The 27,076-nt window shown below is 37.5% G+C and overlaps 1 protein-coding gene across 1 annotated transcript; it reads left to right on the top strand.

The window, feature by feature from the left end:
• Nucleotides 1-914: 914 nt before the first annotated feature.
• tdp2a (tyrosyl-DNA phosphodiesterase 2a) lies at nucleotides 915-6,583 on the top strand. Its single transcript, XM_065298490.1, has 7 exons — nucleotides 915-972; nucleotides 1,489-1,605; nucleotides 2,175-2,747; nucleotides 5,085-5,176; nucleotides 5,250-5,368; nucleotides 5,702-5,872; nucleotides 5,962-6,583. The coding sequence occupies exons 2-7, from the start codon at nucleotides 1,577-1,579 to the stop codon at nucleotides 6,244-6,246; spliced, it is 1,269 nt and encodes a 422-aa protein (XP_065154562.1). The 5' UTR covers nucleotides 915-972; nucleotides 1,489-1,576; the 3' UTR covers nucleotides 6,247-6,583.
• The last annotated feature ends 20,493 nt before the right edge of the window (nucleotides 6,584-27,076 follow it).

Raw genomic sequence — 27,076 nt, forward strand, 5'->3', positions numbered from 1 at the left:
CTTTTTATAATATGTTGAAACTAAAGTGACTAAAAAAATACAATAAAGTGTTTAGGAATTAACACCTGAGTTATTTATTGTACTTTAATTGTGGTCGCAGTAAAAATACATCGAAATAATTGAAATTAGATACAGTCGTCAACCAAGTGGGCTTGCATATACGATTTTTGCAACACTATACACATAACACTGATAATTATTTTGGATGGGTTTAGTTTTCGTTCCATGTACATTTCTGTTATTCTATTTTTGTGAAATTTACTATTATTCTAAATTTAGAAAAACATATAATTACACATAAATAAAGAATGGGAATTAAGCGTCTAAATAAAGCACTTATTTAAATTTCTCGCTACGTAAATTTAATTAAATACCTAAACAACTTTAATTTACGGAAGAAAGATTGGCCGTTGAATTTTTCGAAAATAATGCACACCCACTTATTTCGCTTATACCACGTTTAAACATTGCTCGGGTAGTTATTTTAAGGCATTTGAGTTATGTGTGCGTTTTACGGAAAATAATCAACACCCATATGGAACTGTGGGTGTGGGTCTTTCTGTTTCATGCACCAATTCTTTAACTCTTCATATTATAAACGACTTTATTTTACTGTAAAATATCATAAGATTTGCATGCACTGCCATTTGCCACCAAGTGTATAAAAAAGATCAAGCGTTCATTTAACAAAATTTACAATGAGAGGTACGTGGGAAATCGAAAGTTAAATGTATGTATGACATCATGCGGCGCTGCGCATACAGATAAGATATGACATCACAGTACCGCGAGAGCTATGCTTTTGAATCCCTCTCGCGGTACAGTAATATCATATGCCGATTGATCTGCGCAGCTTCGTATGAACATTTGCAGACGTACAGACTGTAGCTACTGTTTCGTGCTAAAACTGCTAAATACAGTAGGGCCAACTGAAAGGAGCATAGTTTTGTGTAAAGACACGAACGGTTTACAGTAAGTAGCTTATCAAATGTTACAGTCTCTCGTAGATTTGACTTTGTATCTAAAACATCTCGCAGTTGCTAATTGCTATATTTGGTGTTTATTTCACTTAATTGTGCCATTTTAGCACGCCAGGTTTATTGTAGTATTGGACCATGTACAGTAATATAAAATAATCGCGTACGTAGCCGTTTACAGTTCACAACTATGTCAGTTGTCTAAAGGTACATTTATTTAAACTATAAAAGATCACACACACACACACACACACACACACACACACACACACACACACACACACACACACACACACACACACACACACACACACACACACACACAGCATAGTTTATCTAGGTTTTAGCTATAAATGTACTTGCAGATCTTTTCCCATTGTTATAGCCTAAACAATACATGATGTGACTATCTGTGGGTGAGTAATACGTTAACTATGCTTTGCAAAAATGTGGTATAAACTTGTCCACGTCATGTTTAACTTAGGTCTACACAATAATCACTGTTAAACAGGATCACACCTTTAAAGGCAGAAGTCAATTCAAAAGGCACACTAGGGAGAACTAATAAAAAAGATCCTGAAATATCTTCCTTACTTATAATGGAGGACAAATCAAACAGTTCACAAAGGTAAGATTACAAGAATTTTAATTTATATCTTAAAATAAATTAAAATATTTTGGTCCTGTTTGGAAGACAAGGCTTAGTTCTAGACTAAAATACATGTTTGAGCAGTCTTGCATGATCTTAAAATTTATAAGTAGCATTGGGTTTTTTTTGCCCCAAGATGCACCCCAGTAAGTCAGATTTATAAGTCTTGTCTTAAAAAAAAACTGGGCCTTAATTTATTATTCAGTATAAGCAAATGAAGTATTATCAAACAAAGCAATATCTGTTATGTTCTGTAGAACATAAGTTAATTATTGTTTTAAATTATAGCCACTGTATAATGCCAACTTGGATAATACCCAGCAAGCAACAGTAATAATCTTTAATGTAATTTTGCCAACTAACTGCGCTGTGTTTGGACAAATTATTTGCTGGGTAGTTACTAATCTGGCTTACTTTTGGAACTACTAGAACTGGTTATTTTAGAGTAGGATAAAAAATACGTAGCAGATTTAAAAAGTATGTGCTTTAATGATTTTTTTTGAAAACTTGTAAAAGAGATGCAAATGTTGACATCCTTTTTTTGACAGTCATACCTGCTCAGAAGAGCCATCTGTGAGCAGTAATGGTGATGTTTCTTGTCCTGTGGACATTAAAGTTGAAGGTAAAACTGGAAAGAAGAAAAAGAAGAAAAACAAAAAAAATAGTTCATGCCAAAAGAAAACAGATTCTGAATGTTTTGGCAACACAGTTAAAGATCCGTTATCACAGTCACAACAGATGCCTAATCAGAACAAAAACAGGTCTGCAGGATCAAAGCAAGAAAAAAGCAAGAATGCATCAGCTAGGTCTACCTGCGACCAGTCCACCCAGACAGAGTCTTCCCAGACCCAGTCTGTCCAAACGCAGTCAACTCAAACTCCCCCAGACCAGAGTACACACTCACCAGCAACAGAATCCAAGCCAACCCAGACAATCATGTCCAGCTTTCCCTTACACCAGGCATACTGGGGAAAATCTTCCATGGATGTGTCTGCTTCGGAACAGAAACCTCAGTCATGTTCCACAAGCAACCAGCTGACTGTGATCTGTTGGAACATAGATGGCCTGGATCCAGAAGATGTTTTTGCTCGATGTAAAGGCCTGCTGTCACACTTAGGAAAGTGAGTTTTATAACCAGCTGAATAGTTAAAGTTGCATACAATGTTCACGTGTTTGTAGCTAAACTTATCAATGTTTTATTAATTTACATTTAAAAGTGAAGTGTTTCATCACAAGTGGAAGGTCCCCGAGCCCCGGCTAAGGCAGGAGACCTTTCTGTGTGGAGTTTGCATGTTTTCCCTGTGTCAGCGTGGGTTTACTCCGGTTTCCTCCCATAGGTCAAAAACATCCAAGTTAGGTGAATTGGAGATACCAAATTGTCCCTACTCAACCTGTGTATGGATTAACTTAAATCCAAAATAATAACTATATATAATAATAGCTTTTAAGTTTTAAAAAGGGAGTCAGGCAGTCTGCCAATCAGCAGTAAGGGGCGTGTCTACTAACCAGCATCGTTGCCTGGGTTGCGTATGTGTGGGCGGGTCTATCAAAAGAAGGTTTAGATTCTATTGGGGTAGGGGCGTGTTTGTTTAGGCGATTTCAAATATCAACATTGGCTTTCAGAGATCGTGCACCACGCCTTTAAATACCTCCATTGATTTAACAAGCAGAAAGTCCAGTATTATACTCCCTATGTGAAAAAAGTGCACTAAAATATACTTTATTTAAGTACAACTATTTATGTACTTTTTCACGCACTAATCTTGTACTTGGGTCAGTGACAAAAACGGTTTTCATTTTAAAATATCATTTTATTAGTTATTTATAAATGTATATTTCAATGCGTTTTTGTAATATTTGTTCTGACATATGTTGAAAACAGCTCTGTTTTCTAAATAATCTTTGACAAATGATGTAAAAATGAATGTTAAAAAATCATATTACACTAAACTAAATAATTATGTTTTATTCCACATTTTTTATGAATATATTTATATTTTTAAAACTAGTTACACCAGTTGACACAGACGGGTTACACCACATTGACATTTTTGCAATTATCCCCCAAAAGCTGTATATTTTATAAATGAAATAAAACCAGAAATTTTAGACTTGGTCCTCAAAAAAGAGAATGTAATCTGCAAATTTTAATATTTTTAAATGTTGACACTTTCATATTTAATTTATCCATACAGACACGAAATAAATAACTTCACGTCATTGAACCACTAAACACACACACTAAAAAGAGCCTTTAGTACTTTTTATGATAAACTTAAAGCATACCATCACTATAAGCAAATGTATGGCTAAATAGATTAACAATGGGATTGAGTATATGAATGTGAAACTAAAAACAGTACAAATGTCATAACGCTACAGCGAGGTAAATATAAGTAGATTTTAAAATGATGTGAAACAGAAGATGAGAGTTATAAATGCACACAGATGCGTATGTGGTATGTGGTCTTGACACCAGCATGCCATTACAAATACAAGAATATCAACATCATCTGTTGAGCCCTTTCAGTATGAACCGAAGAGTTACATAAATGATGAACAATACAGGAAACATACAAATGAAAGATGATCAAAATTAAAATTCGGGCATGAAAAACTATAGTAGCTACTTATTTCTCGACAACCATTACACGTCAAGCAAGCCTTCATAGTCGAGGTACGCTTTAAGAACATCTATTGTCCTATTTTGAGACACCTTTCATTTTAATACACTGAAAATCAATGGAAGTATTATTGGTATTTACTAGTATGTTACTAGTATACTTTTTTCTTAATTTTTTATTTATTAATTTTTTACACCATTCTGGCATCTATGGCTATATTCATAGTGAGAACTGGTTAATCATACACAAGTTAATCCATACACAAGTTGATCCATACAGATGTTGGTGAATGGTCAATTTGGTATCTCCAATTCACCTAACTTGCATGTTTTTGGCCTGTGGGAGGAAACCGGAGTACACGGAGTAAACGCGTGCTGACACAGGGAGAACATGTAGACTCTACACAGAAAGGCCACCTGACCTAGCCAGGGCTTTAAAGTGGATCAAACATTTCATCAAAGTTGTAAAATTGTAAGAGAACTTTTATGAAAGGTATTGATCCACTTCAAATGTTGACTAGTATAGTATAACTTCAACACTTTTATTTATCACAAAAAATAACTATGCACTAAAAATGTATACATTGGTACTTGGTGGTATTTAAGTATATTTCTTTATTTTCACTTGGGACCCCATTGGTTGTGCCATTGTTGGTCTTTTTAAGATGCCTAGACAAATGATTCACTGTACCTACAGTTGTGTTTATATACAGCAACCGAATGTGTTAACATTAAAAATATGAAACACATCAACTTTAAGTCATTCAACACATTCTCTTATTCAATGCATTTTTTTCAAAAGACTTTAAATAACTGAATTATCATTTTTTCACAGGTACCGTGCAGATGTGGTATTGTTACAGGAGCTGGTTCCCCCTTATTTGAGTCAATTGCAGAACATTATGAAAGATTATGAGTTTCTGCAAAGTATGCATCTTCATAGCTATATACAAACTCTCTATGCTACTTTTGTCTAACAAATTTTGTGATCACGTTTCAGGCAGTCAGGAGGGCTATTTCACCGGCATTTTGCTCAGAAAGGACAGAGTGCAGTTACTTGAGAGCAACATTGTGAAGTATCCCACCACAGAGATGGGTAGAAATCTTCTAATAGCAAAAGTAAGCCTATTTTCGTCCGCTTGTGGGCCTGGTTTTACAGACAAAAGCCTGTTCTAGGCCTTAGTTCAATAGTTAAATGGCACCGGCACATTTTAAGATCTTTAAGTTTTGTAAGCTATTTTTGTAACCTCAAACATGTGTTTTAGTCTAGGACTAGCCTTAAGCCTTGTCTGTGAAACCGGAGGTTAAGGTCATAATTTAATGTGGATGTGACTGATTAAAAGAATATTCACCACTTCTTATAACTTTTAAATGGTAACGTTCACTTCATAATGTGCAACACTGATGCAGGAATAAGTTCCTATATCTGTTAAGTTTTGCATGCTTGTTTAGGTTAGCATTTCAGGTCATCCATTGTGCATTATGACATCTCACTTGGAAAGCTGCAAGGCCAGCTCGCAGGAACGCTTAAACCAGCTACGCCGAGTCTGGAAATGGATGAAAGAGGCACCGCAGGACCATACAGTTATATTTGGAGGAGATACCAACCTTAGAGATTGGGAGGTTGTGCTTGATGGTTTAAAACTTTTTTAATCCTTTTTAATCCTGCATCAAAGTTTGGTTTTTGAATTTGTCTGTGTTTGTTATGACAGGTGAAAAAGCTTGGGGGGCTCCCGGATGGTATCAACGATGTGTGGGAAATGCTGGGGGAACCAGAAGAAAGCAGATATACCTGGGACACGTCTATCAATGATAATAACGAAATCCCTAATTCCATACGTCTACGATTTGATCGGCTTTTCCTCAGGCAAGCAGCAGAAGGTGCTCGGCTACAGCCTGAAACAATGACCCTGATTGGTCTGGAGAAGCTGAAGTGTGACTATTTCATCAGTGATCATTGGGGCATCCTTTGTACGTTGTTATTTGGGTCGGCATAACAACAATGTCTGTGTCTGCAATTTTTGTTTTTATGGCCTTTACAAATTTTAATGAAATGGCTCTGTATCATAAGCTTATTTTAAGTCATTGCTGGTAAATGATCTTTGTGTTAAACTCTAGTTTAAACATTAGCATATTAGCTATAAAATAATAATTTATGGACATCTGGCAAAATAAAATAATAATATGTACAGCTTTTATGTTTTTTGCATGGTACAGTTCATTAGTGAAAGTATGCAATTGCTTTATTTGTCCACTAGAGGGAACCTCAAGCCTGTGATTCTTATGCAAGTTGCATCCTTTAAAGTAAGAGTTCCCTTGGAAGTAAATGGGGCGTAGGGTTGCCACCTTTGATTTGTGAAAAACCGGGACACTCAGATGAAATTTATTTTTGATTTGATTTTTGGAGGGGGGATCAACTAATATTTGCAAATATACTATGTTAACAGTTAGACTAGTCCTAGACTAAAACATTTTTAAGATCTGTCCAAACTGAAAACAACTTGAACTGACATATCTTAAAATACACCAGTTCCCTTTGTTTTGCCTCAAAATGCACACAGGTAATGTTTTTATTAAGGCATTGTTGTTAAAACTAATTATATTTCCTAATTAAACTAAAGCCTAGTCCTGGATTAAGCTAATCCCTGTCTGGGAAACCGCCCCTTTAAGTTTAATCTAACTTGAAGTACAGCTTTGACCAACCCCATTGATCGTTTTAAAAGCTGACTAGCAACTTAACTCAAACTATTTCATCCACGATGTGTGTGTGGAATCTGTGGATGCGACGTGTGCGACCAAGTTGCTAGGCGATAAATTGAGCTTCCAATCAAATAAAAGTAAACGCCTGGCCAATCCACTGTGTTACCTGTTCTAATTTACCCGGTTACAGACACAGGATTGGATGAACACAGAAACAGTGGAAGGAAACGCTTTAATTTGAAACCAGGAAAATCTGCTTTAAAAGATCATTTTCACAAAAAAAACGGGACAATTCGTGTCCTGGGAAAGAATATAAATTTTCCGGGACAGTGACTCAAAAAAGAGAACAATCCTGGGAAAACCAGGACGGGTGGCAACGCTTATGGGGCGTCTGGTCGGTTTGGTTACAAACATTTCTCTCAATATCTTCCATCGTGTTCATCAGAAATGACAGAATTTTCATTTTTGGGTGAACTATCCCTTTAAGGCATGTCTGGTTTATATGGACTATATGAACCATACACTTTAATTACTAGTAATTACTTTTATTTACTTTGTTAGTTTATATTATGTGTGTTTATTTTGAAGATGGTCTTTTTATCAGGGTATATGTTATGGGGTAGTAATCAACCAATGATTTAGGATTACTGGCCCTATTTTTTAAACTATTGTAATTCAAGATCATCATCAAAAATCGTAAACTTCAAATACACCAAAATCATGTTGTTGTTTTGAATTGTATGTGTTTTTATTCATGACACATAACTGTAGAAAGTGTGGCTCCGAAGACTGCTGTGGCTGAAGTTGTGGACGCTGTGGCTGCGCAGACTGCTATGGCTGAAGTTGTGGCTGCGCAGAGTGCTGTGGCTGAAGTTGTGGCTGCGCAGAGTGCTGTGGCTGAAGTTGTGGCTGCGCAGACTGCTGTGGCTGAAGTTGTGGCTGCGAAGACTGCTGTGGCTGAAGTTGTGGCTGCGCAGACTGCTGTGGCTGAAGTTGTGGCTGCACAGACTGCTGTGGCTGAAGTTGTGGCCGCGCAGACTGCTGTGGCTGAAGTTGTGGCTGCACAGACTGCTGTGGCTGAAGTTGTGGCCGCGCAGACTGCTGTGGCTGAAGTTGTGGCTGCGAAGACTGCTGTGGCTGAAGTTGTGGCTGCGCAGACTGCTGTGGCTGAAGTTGTGGCTGCACAGACTGCTGTGGCTGAAGTTGTGGCCGCGCAGACTGCTGTGGCTGAAGTTGTGGCTGCGCAGACATATGTTGCTGCGCAGCCTGTTGTTGCTGAAGTTATGAACGGCATGGCTGCGCAGACTGATGTGTCTGCTCAGACTGCTGTGGCTGAAGTTGTGGCTGCGCAGACTTCTGTTGCTGCGCAGACTGTTGTTGCTGAAGTTATGAACGGCATGGCTGCGCAGACTGCTGTGGATGCGAAGGCTGCCATGGCTGCGGAGACTGCTGTTGCTGCGCCTGCTCGTACTGCTGTGGCTGCGCCTGCGCGGACTGCTGTGGCTGCGTAGACTGCTGTGGCTGCGCCTGCTCGTACTGCTGTTGCTGCGGCTGCGCAGACTGCTTTTGCTGCGCCTTCCCATACTGTTGTGGCTGGGCTGGGCAGACTGGTGTAGCTGTGGCTGCGCAGACAAGAGCTGCAATAGCAGATGAGAAAGAATCTGCCGGCGGGGCCCGCAGAAAGCAAACCTTCATGAGCAGCCGGTCCACCAAGGTCCTGGGTGAGTCCACCGAAACCTGCTGGGTCTCTGACTGGCTGAATCGTTCTGTCATGAATCGTTCACCCACTAAGACGAGACATACTTGACTATGACTTAAGCTAACAGACTTAACTAATAAACTTCACCAAGCTCTAGAGCGCTCAAGGTAATAGTAACAGATATACCAAACAAAATGTTTCAGCAATAGACAGAACACACTGGGGCCTTAAATAGGGAAAACTAAACAATATAAGGAGGAAAGGTCAGGTGAGGGGAGTTAACCAATAATTAACCAGGAAAAAAAGGGGGGGGCAGAGACCAGACACGGCAGCACACAGCCCCAACAAAGGCCAAGTGCTACCACACAAAACATGGATATTGCCACGATCCTGCCACATAAACTATGAATTACTGTGACAGGCTGGCAGGGTCATGACAGGGTGGCTTAAATCTTCATGGGTGACAGTGAGCAATCAAGTTTCAATGAATAGATGGGAAAACATTCTTTGGTGAGAAACATGGCCGTTTTTATTTGCAGAAATGATTTACAGCACAATCTCTTCACTGCTTACACGAAACAGAATTGAAATGTGCCAGTGAAGTTAAATGCCAATTTAGAGAGGTGGCAGACTGTCAGCAAAAAAATATTTTTTGTCACTGGCAAGGTTTCAGGAATGTGATTAACAAAGAACCGCTGGATAAATCGTTTCCATCTCTCATGAAGTATTTAATCTAATTTTTTTTCTTGACATGTTTGTCCTCAATGTTTCCTAAATATTTTGTGAGCATTACCTCAATTAACAATAATTAATAATCAATAAACATCAGTAATAACATGCGAATAATAAAAAACTGCCAATTTCAAATGTCTTGTTTAAAACTGTATGGGAATGCCATTAATCAAATGTTTAACAGTAAATGGATTGATCTGTCATGCGAATCTATTTGCATTATTCCAATAAATCATGGACTCAGATTAATTGGCATATAATCTCCCCCTAAGGTATTAATGACATATTGAGGTATTCAATCTCAAGCATTATTCAATAAAAACCACTAGGAAGATTGTAAGTCATCACTAATGCCCTGTTATAGAAAAGCTTAAGTCATTATACTACAGTATCCTAAAAATACACCCATTAATCCTTTAAGTATCCCTTTAATTTTAAGATATGTTTCAGTGTGGCCATAACTGAAATGTAGTTTTTACGCAATGAACAAATTCAATACAGCACGGCTGCCTGATAATCCTATATCATAAAGAGTTATGAGGGGACTCTTGACTCAAATTAGCTATTTTTTGGACATTGGGCTTTCTTCCATTTATTGCCTGGTTTTGCATACTCTTATAGACAACAATATGGTCTTATTATTGCACACATTTATATGGTTGCCTCTACAATAACACAGGGGTGCGAAACAAAAATGAATGTCACTCTTTAAGATTTATGCTTTAAATATTACGATAAACGTGCTAAACATTTCACTACAATCTTCTTACATTATAAACAAGAGGATGTCCTAATGCCAGTCCTCAAAAACATAATGCACAGCTATTTTCTAGGTTATACTGACAGATCTGGGACCCATGCACACCCCCATACTGTACATCACAAGTAAAATTACTTGACAGCGTGTGATCATAAGTTGGCATGACATTCCCCATTCCACCTGTGCCTGTTCAGATTAACAGAGAAAATAATGACATCAGAAAGCTTCCTCCACTTTACATTTGACAAATTTGCATAAGGAAACACCTCATCCATTTATTAGCTTGGCCAAACTGATATAAACACTAGCTGGGTTTCCATCTAAACGTGAAGCGAATCTTTTCAGGGTTTTTAAAAATTTTAAAACTAAGAAATGCAAATAATGAGCATTTCCATCAAGTTGTTCGAGCGAATGACGGTGGTATTGGTAACCTAGTAACCGTAAACAAAACAATGTACGCGTGGTAAATGGACACAGGACTGCATGTAGTCCCGATGGGGCAAGCTTGTAATTGCCAAACTGTTAAGAAGGAAGAATGCAGCATTTTTGATGAAGGCACCAGCAGCAAGGACATCGCAATCGCGACTATGTCGAGGCCCATATATGGTAAAGACATCTTCAGCGGAAACAGCTCAGTCAGTCACGTGGGTTTAATGTTCGCTACGTCAGAATTAATTCGGCAAATGCGTTTCAATCTCCCATTATTCGCATTTACTCTTTTTCTCCTAAATCAAAAAACACCTCTAGCGAACGTAAAAGACATTTTTGTGATTTAATGGATTATTTGGCATTTCCATCACTCGATTTTGATGCGATATTTCAAAATGCGCATAAAATCTGGGTGATGGAATCATGGCTACATGCAAAAATCAGTTCATTGGCTTGTAATTATAGAGGAACCACTTCATAGCACCTATATTTAAAAGTGCCATATCTTTGTCAAATATTGCTATGTACCATAAGTGGTGCCACTATGAGAAATTGCACACATTATACTGATCTCAGATCTGCATGGCTAATAGTCAGACATAAACACAGATGTTTACAGACTGTTTTTGCAGTGACCAATTAACAGCTGGTGGCCTTATTTCCTATTTTTGGACAGCGGTGCACTGTGGCACTGTCATATTTTCTCTAGGATGTGGTTGGCATGAACACCATGTCAGTGACCTGCAGAAAAAACATGCATGGTGACCAACCGGCAACCCCCCTCTAGCTTGTAGATGCTGTCACTTTTAATATTCAACTGCTGCTTTTGCATTGGTAATCATGAATAACTGATGACATTACAGTCATCCATTTTAATTGAAATTCCCATCCATTTTCCGTAAGAAAATTTCCAACGCAGTTTTTAATTATCGTGTGGCCTTAAAACAATGGACTTAATTGTTTAATAATTGCATTTAATCTCAAATGTGCACCTATTATTCCAAGTAGCTGATTTTGATTACCCACAAGACACAATTTTAAAAATAACTACCAGTTATGATCCACCAGAGAGAAAGATTTATTATGATTCATCTTTTTTGTCATCAGCCAAGAACGTAACATAGAAATCAATTCATTCCACTGTTTTCCTGAGAAGATTTTTGTAAAAAAAATAAATAAATTATTATAATCACCATAATTTGGATCTGTCCTTCTCTCAGGCTCTGATTAAAACCTCAGGGAAACACAACATTGATTTGTCTTCCTATTGTCATCGCTTGATGAAAAACAAATGATATGCATATGACAGGATCATAGCGATAAAAACAGATCAATAATACTTTTGCTTCTGTCTCATTTCCTTACCATTTAAAAATCCATTTTCCTATATTTACACTAAAAACTTGCTGTTGTGGTTGCCGAAACCTTTTTATTAAAAAAATAAAATGATGTTTCAGACCTTATCACCTAGCTTCTGTGTATTACATAGTGGACTGTTATTTTTATTGCGTAGCACTGTTCTTTTACAGTTTACATCAAGGACAATAACTATAAGTCATCTATTTGAAAAGTATTAAATTCCAGTTTTCTAGTGAAAGAGATTAATATGTTGTCACAGTTACATTTTTGTCTACAAAAAACCTTTAAACATACAATACACCTTTAGATTAAAAGTACTGTACAATACAGTATCGGTATATGTATAACTCCTAGGGATAAGTTTCTTAGCTATGTAGGACATTTTATATGACCTGTGACTACTGCATTGACTGTTGACATCACAGAAACATAAAGAGACTACAGAGCCAAATAAACAATGTCCACAGCAATAAATCATCCTCATACGGACAAGACAACAAATCCAGCTCATAACGGTTGAGTGCATGTAAGCATGTGTGTGCATGCCTTTCATTTAGAGTGTGATGGCCTACATTGACTTGCATGTGGACTCTATTCATCATTATGAAGGAGGCTAGTCATTAAGTTTGACTTTATGTATCGATTCACATCACTATAACCCTATAACCCAACAATTGCCAGTGCCACCTCATTGGCTCTTCAGGTGATAAGACAGCTGTGACAAAGTCTGGACAAAGTATCAGTTTTATCAGCTGCTCTGAGCTCCAGTCTGTGATGTCGATTGGAGGATGCTGCAGGAAATGTTGGTCTTGTTCAGTACAGTGTGAAGCGACAAAAATATTCAGTCGTTTACTTTTTTTACGTACGTGAACATATGTGCATGGTCTTGCAAAGCATAGTTTATTTGACTTGAAACGTGTACGCAGACATTCAATGCATGCACATTGTGACAAAATGCAATGCATCTTCTGGGCTACTGTACATACTACATTCTCCCGTACCCACATGTGCAACCTAACCGTAGGCAGGCACTCTTCTGATTACAAAATCTGGTGGTGCGCGTATGCGGAAAAACAGAACTATACGTCTAGCTAAAGATAACAGCTTTATTATTTTCACAGCACATGCACTGCAAGTCCTTACAACACAATCAAATACAGAACGTGCTTCAGATTGTCACAAAGCAACCAAAGGCAGAAATGCGTTTCAGATCGTCACAACACAACCAAAGGCAGAAATGTGCCGCAAATCCTCACAAGCAAACGAAATGCAGAAACGTGCTGCAGATCTTTACAATGCAATGAAGAAACACACTGCAGATCCTCACCATGCAACAAAATGCAGAAAAGTGCTGCAGATTGTTAAAATGCAACGAAATGCAGAAATGTGCTGCAGATCGTAACAATGAAACAAAATGCAGAAACGTAATACAAATCGTTACAATGCAACAAAATGCAGAAACATGCTGCAGATTGTAACAATGCAACAAAATGCAGAAACGAACTACAAATCGTTACAATGCAACGAAATGCAGCAAATGCGCTGCAGATCGTTACAATGCAACAAAATGCAGAAACATGCTGCAGATCGTAACAATGCAACAAAATGCAGAAAAATAATAAAAATCGTTACAATGCAACAAAATGCAGAAATGTGCTTCAGATCGTAACAATGCAACAAAATGCAGAAACGAACTACAAATCGTTACAATGCAACGAAATGCAGCAAATGCGCTGCAGATCGTTACAATGCAACAAAATGCAGAAACATGCTGCAGATTGTAACAATGCAACAAAATGCAGAAATTTACTACAAATCGTTACAATGCAACGAAATGCAGAAATTCGCTGCAGATTGTTACAATGCAACAAAATGCAGAAATGTGCTTCAGATCGTAACAATGCAACAAAATGCAGAAACGAACTACAAATCGTTACAATGCAACGAAATGCAGCAAATGCGCTGCAGATCGTTACAATGCAACAAAATGCAGAAACATGCTGCAGATCGTAACAATGCAACAAAATGCAGAAATGTACTACAAATCGTTACAATGCAACGGAATGCAGAAATTCGCTGCAGATTGTTACAATGCAACAAAATGCAGAAACTTACTACAAATTGTTACAATGCAACGAAATGCAGAAATGCACTGCAGATCGTTACAATGCTGCAGATCCTCATGAAGCAAGAAATGCAGAAACACACTGCAGATCATCATAATGCAACGAAATGCAGAAATGCGCTGCAGAACCTCACAATGCAACAAAATGCAGAAAAGCGCTGTGGATCCTCATGATGCAAGAAATGCAGAAAAGCACTGTGGATCCTCATGACGCAAGAAATGCAGAAACACACTGCAGATCTTCATAATCCAACGAAATGCAGTAACGAGCTGCAGATCTTCACAATGCAACAAAATGCAGAAACGTGCTGCAGATCGTAACAATGCAACAAAATGCAGAAACGTACTACAAATCGTTACAATGCAACGAAATGCAGAAATGCTCTGCAGATCGTTACAATGCAACAAAATGCAGAAACGTACTATAAATCGTTACAATGCAACGAAATGCAGAAATGCGCTGCAGATCGTTACAATGCAACAAAATGCAGAAACATGCTACAGATCGTAACAATGCAACAAAATGCAGAAAAGTACTACAAATCGTTACAATGCAACGATATGCAGAAATTCGCTGCAGATCGTTACAATGCAACAAAATGCAGAAACATTCTGCAGATTGTTACAGTGCAACTAAATGCAGAAATGTGTTGCAGATTGTTACAATTTCAGCGCAATGAAATGCAGCAACGTGCTGCAGATTGTTACAGCACAACAAAATGCAGAAATGTGCTGCAGATCCTCATGATGCAAGAAATGCAGAAACACACTGCAGATCCTCATAATGCAACGAAATGCAAAAAATGCGCTGCAGATCCTCACAATGCAACAAAATGCAGAGAAGTGCTGTGGATCCTCATGATGCAAGAAATGCAGAAACACACTGCAGATCATCATAATCCAATGAAATGCAGAAACGAGCTGCAGATCCGCACAACGCAACAAAATGCAGAAACGTGCTGCAGATTGTTACAGCGCAACAAAATGCCCAAATGTGCTGCAGGTCGTCACTATGCAACAAAATGCAGAAAAGCGATGTAGATCCTCATGACACAACAAATGCAGAAACACACTGCAGATCGTCATAATGCAACAAAATGCAGAAACGTGCTGCAGAGCGTAACAACGCAACCAAATATAGAAATGCGCTGCAAATCGTTACAACACAAACAAATACAAAAACGCGCTGAACAGAATAGCACAGATGAAAACATAAGTCTAACAAGTGGACCGAAAAAAGTGCTGCACTTGGCTGAGCCTACTTGTTGTTAATGTCTAAATTATTTGCAGACGTGTATAAAAAAAGCAAAGAGTTTGAAAGCAAAAAAATATATAATTTGAATTAGACTTGCAGCTGAACATCCTGTGTACATTGTGTAGTAAAAAATATAAAGCCTTACTATGCTCCTTACTTACCTCACTGACAGACTGTACCAAATGTTTCAAAACCTGTTTCAATCCATTGCCCATTCTTGTTCACATTTTCTCATATTATGTGACTTTCTACATTTAATGTTGACACAACTGCTATTACCCCATCACACTGTTTTTTTTACAACAATTCACCTCCATGTCAAAAAGCTCCATGTTAGGGCACCCAGCAATGCAATCCATTTTCCCCAAGTTTAATCTCCTGACACCTGAAGGTTTCTGATCTACAGATGAAACGGACACCACATGAAACGCATGAGAACAGGCAGGTCTGAAGTGACCAAAGTGCCCCCAGGAACCAGACTCTCATTATCACCTGCCCCGGGACGACGGCAGTGGGGACATTTGTATTTATATATTACGACCACATATCAGATCTTAAGGTAAAACTAAACCACATGCATGGCAACAAAAATTACAGAAACAATAGACCTTCATTAGTGTTGTTTGGTGAATTTTATATGCATACTGGTATACTTCTTTTACCTGACCTATGGACACTGCATATATACAATGAGGTCTAATAAAATAAAAATATATGTATTACTATAAATGAAAAACAATGTTATATATAAAATGCAAATTCATATCAAGTGCAAATTCACACATCAATGTTGGTCTCAAAGCTGACAAGGTGGCAGCCTGACAAAAATAACATTAAACATCATTTGTCAAATGTGCCTCAAAATGTGAGGGTTGTATGTGTGTAGCCAAAAAGATTTATAGCCATGGCATGTAAAATAGCTTTCCGTTAATGTCAACTTCTACACTACCTAATCTTTCAAAAGAGAGTTTTGAACATAAAAAAGTTACATACATATTTGTAAATGAAACCTGAAACAAAGAGACGAAAAGGAAACAAGATGAAAAAATATATTACGTTTTTGTTTATACCCTCCGCCACCCCCTTTTTCTGTTCTTTTGTTTAGCTTGTAGGTCCTGCAGTAATAAATCGTACTGAGATAGTATCAGTTAAATAACCATTACAATTTCACAAGATTTACAACCTGCATTACTATAAAACTAACGGCCTATAAAAGCACTTGGCACGAGGGACAGACAAGATAATATCAATGTGAAGGTTCTTCCCTTCTGAAAAGAGCCAATCATGGAAACACAAGGCTGGAAAGGCAGAAGGCAAAATGTGCAGGAGATTTATAAGTGTCATAACGGTTCAAATCATGTTAGGTGTGTGTGCTGGCCGGGCAGCAGTTGCCTTCATTGCTTTCAATCCATGACTGGTTTAATATATTTGTATTTTTCACCTGCAGTGAATCAAAACCATTGCTTTAAAGGTAACAGGTCAAAAGGTGAGAAATACAATGTGAATTGATAGTTCAAAGGCACCACCTGTGTATGTGTGACCAGCTAACCTCTGCAGATTTACAGTAATCGACTGTCAGTTGTATCAAAAATAAAAACTGTTTATTCTTCATGACCTTCATTCTTCCCAAACCTAATAAAGGAACAGTTCACCCAAAAATATGATTATATTATCATTTAGTGGTCTTTACATTTATACCAAGCCATTTGATGAAAGTGCATCTGGTCACCACCTACTTTAACTGTATGTCAAATTGAATTCACAGACAGGGTCGCATATAACAAAAATTATGTATTATTAATTTTAAAAGGGACAGTTTCCCATATTTTTCCATTTTTGTTTTAGCAGATGTGTAAGCAGCACACTACATCTGCTTGTGATGACCCAGGGCTACTCTGCCAAGCATCACAGCACATATTTGTGTGTATGGGTATGCGTGCGTGCCTGCGTGTGTGTGTGTGTGTGTGTTAGATCATCCATGAAATTATAACACCGGGGTGAAAACGGCACTGAGATGAGAATAACAATATACTCCCCCAACTGCACAACTCAACATAACATTAAATCTTTGTAAAACAACAGTCAGCCTGGTCTTACTGTTATTATGTAGTATTAATACATACATAACTTTCAAAAACACAAAACATACTTTTTTGTAAATAGATAACTGAAGCATAAAGTAGACATATCTGCAACATTTAATCGTACACTGTAAAAAATCAATTAGGATTTACAAGTCCTTTTAACTTATTTATCTTGACTGGAGATGAGTTGGTATAACTTATAAAATTAAGACTTATTTCAACTATATTTTATAAGTTGTAACAACTCATCTCTTGTCATATTACACTTTTTACACTTTTAAGGCTACAAAATGTAAAACATTTACAAATATTTAATTCCATAAAGATTTTTGTATATTTTAACCATTCTCTAACCAAAAATATAAAAATACATAATGTATTCTTTTAATATTAAGCAACGTAAAGGACAGAATTGTGTAGGAATTTTATATAGTAACAATATTAGGGGGCTGTTTACACTTGGTATTAAGATGTGTTTTCATCGATCGGATCACAAGTGGACGAGAGAGACACATTACGTTTACACCTGGTATTTAAATCCGTCTCTTTTGTCCACTTTCGCCCCTTCTGTCCTGAATACTGTGAGGGGATGGTCTGTGAGACGGTGGGCGAGTCTCTCTGCTGTCATTCAAACGCGAGCGCGAGTAATTATGAGTTTATATGGACGCAAACTAATCCAAGTCCACTGCTTGTTTAGCAAGTAAACATGCTGCACAGTGTTTTGTACGTGTGTATGTAAGAGCTTTCTCTGAATTTTCAGCGCAATTGATGAAATAGGATCGCGCAACTTTCACACGCTTTCAAAACGAAACTACGGAGATCAGCTGCTTTAGGTTTATCAATGAAAGGCTAATAGCGCTGTTCACCGTATGTTCACGCCAGAAGTAAAAAAAAGACGTTAAACTTGTTTTTAATACCTCAGACTAGATAAATGGGTGGAGAGAAGGCGGTCGCGTGTGGTTGTTCGAACATTCGAACACATTCAACCACATATGCGTTCCGAAACTCCAAAGCGATCCGATAGAAAGTGGTTTCGACTACTGGATGTGGTTGAAAGTGGTCGAAAGTGGACGAGCTCAAAACGTTTTGAACACCGTTTACACCTGGCATTAACGTCGTCCACTTGTGATCCGATCAACGAAAATGCATGTTAATGCCAAGTGTAAACAGCCTAGCATTCCAAAGATCTTGCCTAAAAATATTCCCTAAAACTAAAACAGTTTATTAAATTATGTACTGTTAGAAATAAAAAGCATAACAGACAGACGTAATCACAACAACTTATTTAATTGCGATATTTCAAAAGCAGTACCAAAAGTAGTTAAAATTGACAATGTGCTTTAGCCACTGTCCCCTCTGGAGTATGTGAAGTACAGAGAGAAGTATTAAAGTTATTAATCCACGAGAACATTAATGCTGCTTCTCTCTGTGAAGGCGCACATTTCAAAAGTCGACTAAAAAACGACAATCGGTGTTGCAAATCTGTGATGTAGCACGCAAGAGAGTGTTTGATATCAATGCTGTAAGCTGTAAAGCAATGTGTCATAAATCTTCTTGAGGCGCAATATTTGAATTGAAATTCATAACGAATGCGAGACGTTTATGGTCGCTGCTGAGAACTGGAATCAAGATTGCTGGATAAAGGGCTGAATTTGGATCTGTTCCTCACAAAAGTATGGATTTTTAAAGGTGGGGTGCATGATTTTTGAAAAACACTTTGGAAAAGCGAGTCAGGCCGACTACCAAAACACACTTGTAGCCAATCAGCAGTAAGGGGCGTGTCTACTAACAGACATCGTTGCCTGGGTTGCGTATGTGCGGGGCGGGTCTATCAAAAGAAGGTCCAGATTCTATTGGGTAGGGCCTTTTTTGTTTAGGTGATTTAAAATGTCAACATTTTTTGTGAATTAATTTGGTGTAATTATTGTTGCATAGGAGAAAACGCATAATGGGCCCTATCTTGCACCCAGCGCAATTGACTTTGTCAGTGACGCATGTATCATTCGTATTTTCCACCGCCGCACAGCGGGTTTTTCCCTCCACAGACGCACGTCGGCAAACTAGGGAATGAACTTGCGCTCCTTGGGCGGTTCAGCGCAAAAAAGGAGGCGTGTTGCGGCGCAAACCATCCCTGATGCTATTTTGCAGTTTCAAAAAACAATTGCGGCACTGACCAAAAAAAACTAGTCTAAAGTCAGTGGCGCGTTGCGCTTGGTTCATTATGCTATTTTAAGGGCGCATGCTTGACCATAATGTATAGCGTGCACAACGCGCACACAATGTGCTTATCTAATCTACACAGATGCAACAGTTATTTTTGCAAATCATAAATTGTTACAATAAAAAATATTAATACATGAGATAAGGGGAATCATAGTGGTGAACATTGTGGTGATTGTTTTTAATTATTGTGTGGGTGCATTAAAAAATTCTCATGCAAATAACGATTACAATATTTTCATAAGTTTGTTGTGTGGCTGTATTACGTTTATTTTATGTAAATAATAATTAAAATGTTTTCATAAGAAACCTTAATGTATATGAACTTGATTTGTAAGAGTACTTTGGGGTTGGACCTTGCTTGCGTTTCTTGGGTCCGATTCCAAAGCCCCCAAACCCTTTCAGCGGTGAGGGTGGACGCAGCGATGTCCTCTGCTGGCGTCTGTGTAGAGGCAGATCCACCTCCCGTTACACGGCGTGCCCGATTTATGCTGGCAAGCTTGGGATTCCCCCGTCCCCTGACATCATTGTAGCGCTTGGCGCAACGATGGGGATGCCAGCTGATGAGACAATTGTGGCTATTTCCTCTCACGCCTGTTTAACCTACGCTGATTTGGGCGAGTTTCTCCTATCCCCATACAAAACAACTTCTCTGTCTTTGACTGTTCTTACAAGAACGTCGGTCTTCTCGGCTGTGAACCGCTCCTGGCGTGCGCCTGGTAAGTCCGTCATATTAATAGCAACCCGCCATGGAACTTGCGCCCTTGCGTTTAAAGGGAATGTTGGATAGTGTTCTGATTGGTTTATTTGACGTTACGCCCAAACCACGAATAATGAACCTACTTCAGACCAACCCCTTATTGATTTGCGCCTGGCGCAAAGTTTTTCTCCCGCCGGGAAAATAGCAACAGCGCCCAAGATCTGCCCACAAACTCACTTGCGCTTCGCACTTGCGTTTTAGATCGTTAAAATAGGGCCCTTTGTGTGTCATGGCAAACAAACTAAATATAACAAACTGGTTAAATGATTATAGAAATGTTTTTATGTTTTTAAAAGGTTTTAAAGTGTAGTCTTGTTTTGTGTAGTGAAGTATTGTGTATTTCTCTTAAATTTCGTTAGGTAAATGAGTAAACGGTCTTAAATTAATAAGTCAGACAAAACGACAAAAAATGTGTCATTATTATGAGTAAGAAACGTCAATGCTTGTGATTATTTTTGAATTTATGAATAAGAATACATACATATCTGTAAAGCTGTTAATACGCAAATAACTAATGTATAACGTATCCTGTCAATATGTTGATATTACGTTTCAGTGTGTATAAAAACGTAATTAAATGAATGTGTCGTGCAACCACACTTTACGTATAAGGAATAATTGACGACGGGCCGTTGAATTATAAGAAAATAATGCACACGCAAGGTGTAAATGCATCTAAAATAGCTACAGAACAGGAAGGTTAAATGAATTCACTTATTTACCAAATTATATCCTCCAGTCATTTAGTAATTCTGTCAGACACCGAAAATGTCCTCCACCCTTTCTGATTTTATCTGACCTCTGTCTCATTGTATTTTTGGATGAGACCTCATCTCTGTCTCAGACAGCCTGGTTGAAGCACTCATGTATAGTGTTTGGCATTTGAGGAACAAAAGGCCACCCTTTCCTAATAAAGCGATGGATCACCCAAACACAAGCCCTGTCTGTAACGTCCCTAATGAATTCAAATATATGCGTAACCACGTGGGTCTCCCATTCAGGTGAGGCGAAACAGAATTAATCACATTCCTGAAATACATAAGCATCATCACTTGTCAGGCAGTAGAGGACTGACCCTTACTGCTTTCTCATAGGTCAAATGCACAAAATAATAAAATGCACGGATTGGTCGCCCCCTGAACTCACACCATTGGCTAAACAAGAAATTGCAATGTTTGACGTTAATATTCTTCAAGAGGTCAACCTACTGTATGGCTTATGCATGTTATCAGATTGTCTGGGATATTATGCAATGCAGAGACAAAGTCCCTAACCTATGCACATCCTTTAGTTAGTTAAAGGCGGAGTCCACGATGTTTGAAAAACGGTTTGGAAAAGGAGACGGGCCGACTACCAAAACACACTTATAGCCAATCAAATCAAATCAAATGCCGGGTTGCGTATGTGTGGGGCGGGTCTATCAACAGAAGGTCCAGATTCTATTGGGGTAGGGGCGTGTTTGTTTAGGCGATTTCAAATATCAACACTGGCTTTCAAACATCATGGACTCCGCCTTTAATGTACATTTTTGTCACGGTTGTGAAAATAAGGATTTATGCAGAAAAAACCTTATCATAAAGTGAAATCTACATTATCTATTCATAGTATGGTCCATAGTAGTACTCAATAACCTACATATATTATTTTATAGCTTTTGTAAAATATGGGAATCTGTGGCAAAAGTAATTGCGCAGATCCACAGTTTCTCATCTCTGCCACACATTCACCATCTGATGAATGATTCTCGCTGGACATCTCCCCAGCCATATCTCATAATGGTCATATTATGATCACAATATGTTGCCTCAGTGATATTTTCCGGATATGAAAGATCAGAGAGGAAAATGCATCTCTGCACAGAGGTGAATCAGAGAGAGGAATCTCTTCAAAAAGAGATTACACAGAAATGGTTGAGATAATACAGACAAGATAGTGGAGGTTCAATCTGTTCTCCTATCACTGAGCTGTCATTCTCACCAATGACCTCTTCAGAGAGCATGATGTCATCATAATCTAACCTTGTCATCCTTACAACCAACAATCTGAGATGGTGTTTGTATCTGTGATACAAAAATGCCTGGGGCATTGTGGTACAGATTTTTCTTAATAACATGCCACACAGAAAATAAAGGGTAAAATGTAAGTGGACCACTTGCAACAGTGGCCGTTTCTCCAGTATAATTTCTATTGTTTTGATGAGGTCATTGTTTCTATTTCACTTGGTCCTTAACCTGTGATTGTTACTTGCTTTACCTTCGCTCGCTGACATGCAATATCCTTGCCTAAAGGTAACAATTTGTATGCTCATACCAAGGTGGTCTTCAACACCAGGTAACAGTTATTCCCAGTTATCCTTTAAAGGGACCTATTATGCAAAATTCACTTTTACAAGTTGTTTGGACATAAATTTGTGTTGGCAAGTGTGGACACAACAACCCTACAATGAAAAAAAATCAACCTTTGCTTCTTTTTTAATCCCAATTAAACTATAGCATGATATGTAAGTGTGTATTAGTTTTTGTTATTACACGGCTCTCTGGAATGCTTGATTCTGATTGGTCAGTTGAGACATTTGCAGGTTCGTTCTTTTCAAATAATAACCGCTCCAAAGTAATAACGCATAGCTGGTACTACTTGTACGATTAAAATCGCTCCGCGCCAATAAAGATTACTAGCTGTTTGGCGCCTTCTTGTGACAAACACTGGACAACCATAATTTTAACATGTACGGAAAAAACAAAACATTTAAACAGTGGATAGAAGAACGAACAACGACAAGACACAGAGAGCTTACTGAGACTCAACTTGACAAAATAGAGCATGACAGCTACGAAGCCAACACACAAAAAAATACAGAATGGGCATTAAAACTTCTCAAAGACTGGCTAAAAGAGAAAAAATGGAGACAGACAAGTATGAAGCAGAGGATCTTAATAAGGTATTACGATCATTTTATGCATCTGTGCAAAGTTTCGCAGAAGGATAAAATTTTTAATTTAAAACAAATATGCCAATAAAATGTTTCAAATTCATATTCATGTCCAGTTTTTTTTCTTATGTGGCAAGTAGCCGTGTAATAAGCTGGATAATGTAGAGGCAGCCGGTAGTTATCGTGAAATAAGCCCCTTCAGTGTGATACAAGATATATAAAACATATTCTAATAATATAAGAATATGTAAGCCTTTATTGATATATTGGCAAATGGACTCCAATGGCTTTTCCTTTTGACAACTTGTTTTTATTTTTATATATTTTATTTTATTGATGAATATTTCATGTGTTGCTGTCTTTTGTTTAATTTATTTTTTAATAGTTCGAAATAAAAAATTCATTAATTCATTCATAGCCAGGCAGCTTATATGAAACAAAATGTTTATAAATGGAATGAATAAGGCCTGCTATTATTTTAATGTCCAGTTGGTGGTTTGATCTCGTGTTTCTGAAATGTTTTGCGGATGTGCTGTTAAGTGGACTTAAAAACTCTGAAGACAAATAATCCCCTTAAATTGCCAAAGGTTTTGATATGTTGACTATATCCAAGAGCTAGTAAGCCTATTTAGAGGTGCAGATTAATTCAGGACTTTGTGTAGACATATTTTATTATGAGTATTTTGAGGTGGTCCGCGAAAATGTTTGATTACACATAGTGGTCCACACACACAAAAAGTTTGAAAACCCTGTACAAATAAACACTTACACACCAAAGGAAATGTAAAATCGTGAATCGGACCATTGGTGCTCTTTAACATTTTCATTAGATAATTCTGTATTAGCCATTTCACATAGAGCATCTGTTCTACATTTTCAGTGTAAATACACCCTTTGCTTTTCTTGACCTTTCGCCATGCTAAGCCCCCATGACTCTCTGTAGTGAGTAATCAATCAGCATGCTGTACCTCAGTCTAATTAACCCCCTGAAGTACTAGTCTAATACTCTGTGGGGTGGTTAACTGACTGCACTCCATACAAACTGGACTCTTGTTGAGCATTATTATTTACTATGTGAAGTACTCATGTGTTTTTGGGTACAAAAGGAAAATTATGTCTAACCGCAGTTCTGCTTGAAAAGATAAACAGTAGGCAAATTACCTTTTGTAACATCTTTGTAAAAATTCTACCAGATGAAATACAAAAGTTCACACGACATTTATATATTCCTTCTCTTCATTTCTTGTATAAATAAATGCATGAGGTAATGTCAGCACTCACTGTTTCCGGCAAGTGGGCTCAGTATGGGATACCCAAGCACTGCAGTGCCATCTCATTATATTTGGGGAAACTTTAGATAGCATGCACACAAGAAAATGCTAGGAAAATGAGAACCCACTCTACACTGTCAGAAAAAGACACAGCATATAGTAAACTGTATGACCTCTTAGTAAATGCAATTGTCAATCACAAAAAAAAAATAGTGTATGAATATAAACATGTGCATTTTAAAGGTCACGTTCTTTCTGATCCCATTTTTAAACCCTAGTTAGTGTGTAATGTTGCTATAATAGCATAAATAATACCTGTAAAATGATAAAGCTCAAAGTTCACTGCCAGGCGATATATTTGAAGAGTTTGGTTCCAAAACACAGTAAATCCATTTTGACTAATTTTGGTAAAAACACGTTTTCTATACCAAGAAAATGACAAGATGAAAACCACTATTTTCTTTTACAAACTTTCACATAGCATCTTTAGGTTATAAAAACATAAAAAATCAAATGCATAATTTGATTTTCAAAGATTTATTATAAAAACTGATAATTTTTTCCACAAAATGCAATAAATCAATGACAAGTGTTTCTTCAAAATGCTATAAATCAATTGAATCCATCTATAAATGTGCATTCATCTTTGCCATGTTATATTCATTAAGTTGACTACTGCTAAAAAAACATAAATTACATTACTTTGTCATATTAAAAACAGTGTCATTGCTGCGGTTATACTTGGGACGTTGGCGTTTACAGCGATCAGCTGTAAAATGTTTTGGTCCCGTTCGATTTTTGTTGGCTTCACGTAAAATAATGGAAAGTTTTTCATAAGATCCCCTGGGGTCTGCATTTTCTGTCTCCCGAGTGCCTCTCGCGTAAATGATTAGATGTTGATGTTCCTGTCACAGAAAACCACCACAGGTTTAGCAATGCCATCAAAATATTATTTTGTTTGTTGGTTGATCACAAAGTACAAGATGAAGAAAACAAGGATTCTGTTTATTCAACAATGCGTGGAATGGTGCGCTGTGATTGGTTAAGCGGATTTATTGCATTCTGCAGAAAAGGCGTTTTGTGGAAAAAGGGAGAAAAGATGACAGAATAACGTGGCTGATATTGGATTTTGCGTAAAATTAAGAATTAACTTTTAAATACTGACCTGATACAATACTAATGTTTTTTTTTTAAATGGCGTTCATCGCGTTTGGGACCAAACTCTTCATTTTCTTTAACAAAATTCACCTTTCAAAGCCTACAGCGAACGGCCGGTTTGGACTACAGCCCTCTACTTCCTGCTTTAATGACGTCAGTAGAACAGTTTTTTGACTAAACTCCACCCACAGGAATTCGTCAGTCGCCAGCTAAGCTAACGGCAAGCTGAGCTGCTATCGAATCACAACACACTAAACAAACTACACAATCAGAACTCGACACATATTTCTGAAGGAGGGACTTCATAGAACAAAGACGACATCAGCCCATTCTGAGGACTGTGAAAACAGCGCTATACAGATAAGTAAATTGTGTGAAAAATACCACGTTTTTTTTTACACGTGAAACATGAACACATGTTATATTGCGCACTGTAAACACAATCAAAGCTTCAAAAAAACAGAAAGAAAGGGACCTTTAAAATAAATGTAACCATAGATATAATGACCTTGGATATTTTGGATAACATAGTGTTGGAAAATTGCATATATGTATTTGGCTTGTTTAAACTATAATCTCTAAACTCATTAGACTAATTAATATCAGGAGGTAAACAAACAGCCTTATTAAATTTCAAACACAAAGTTTGTAGCATCAAAAATGTAATGGGGATGTGATGAATATCTGAAATGATTGACACTTTTTATATATAAATAAAAGCTGTTGTTTCACATTTGATTTAAAAGTAATTTACCTTGGTGGTTCACTCGTTTGATCTGAATTAATGACCATTAAACATTTTTGAAATAGTGTAATACCATTCTGTGACATTACACAAGACATTCAGAGTCGGAGAAAATGGCTTTTGAGTGTTTGGTATAAATGTCTTTACATTTACACTTACATCACTCAAGTTTGGAGTTGCTGTTCCTTAATATTTGTGCGTGCACATAACCATTATACTGTAGGAAGAAAAGAAAAGACAAATTCATAGTATGTTGGGTTCTCTTTTCATATACGTTTTCACAAAGTAAAAAAAATGCTTGAGGCTATACTGTATTAATGTTAAATGTATCTGTCAATATTAATAAATTATAGTTCTAGATATGATGCACAGATAAAGAAACCAGTTTTTTGTTTTTGTATATGCGGTGTCTTTTGTCCTGAGGACTTATTTGTATGCGCAATCTTATTTTGCAAGTTTTCACGCATAGTGGCCTTGATTTCCGGCTGGGTTTTATTTGTAGACGATCAAAGTACAGTGTAAGCAAAATGCAGAAGCCATATTGATTTAAAACCCCACGAAAAAAAGATGAGACTTTTTTGCATCGCTTTTTTCCAGCTGC

This window comes from Paramisgurnus dabryanus, chromosome 13 (genome assembly GCF_030506205.2).
Source record: "Paramisgurnus dabryanus chromosome 13, PD_genome_1.1, whole genome shotgun sequence".
NCBI classification, from domain to species: Eukaryota; Metazoa; Chordata; class Actinopteri; order Cypriniformes; family Cobitidae; genus Paramisgurnus; species Paramisgurnus dabryanus.

Bases quoted from the DNA above. Each gene is read 5' to 3' on its own strand.
- tdp2a (XM_065298490.1), top strand. From the start codon at position 1,577: ATGGAGGACAAATCAAACAGTTCACAAAG. The intron at 2,748-5,084 runs GTGAGTTTTATA...ATTTTTTCACAG, and splicing joins CTGCTGTCACACTTAGGAAA to GTACCGTGCAGATGTGGTAT. The intron at 5,369-5,701 runs GTAAGCCTATTT...ATGCTTGTTTAG, and splicing joins GAAATCTTCTAATAGCAAAA to GTTAGCATTTCAGGTCATCC.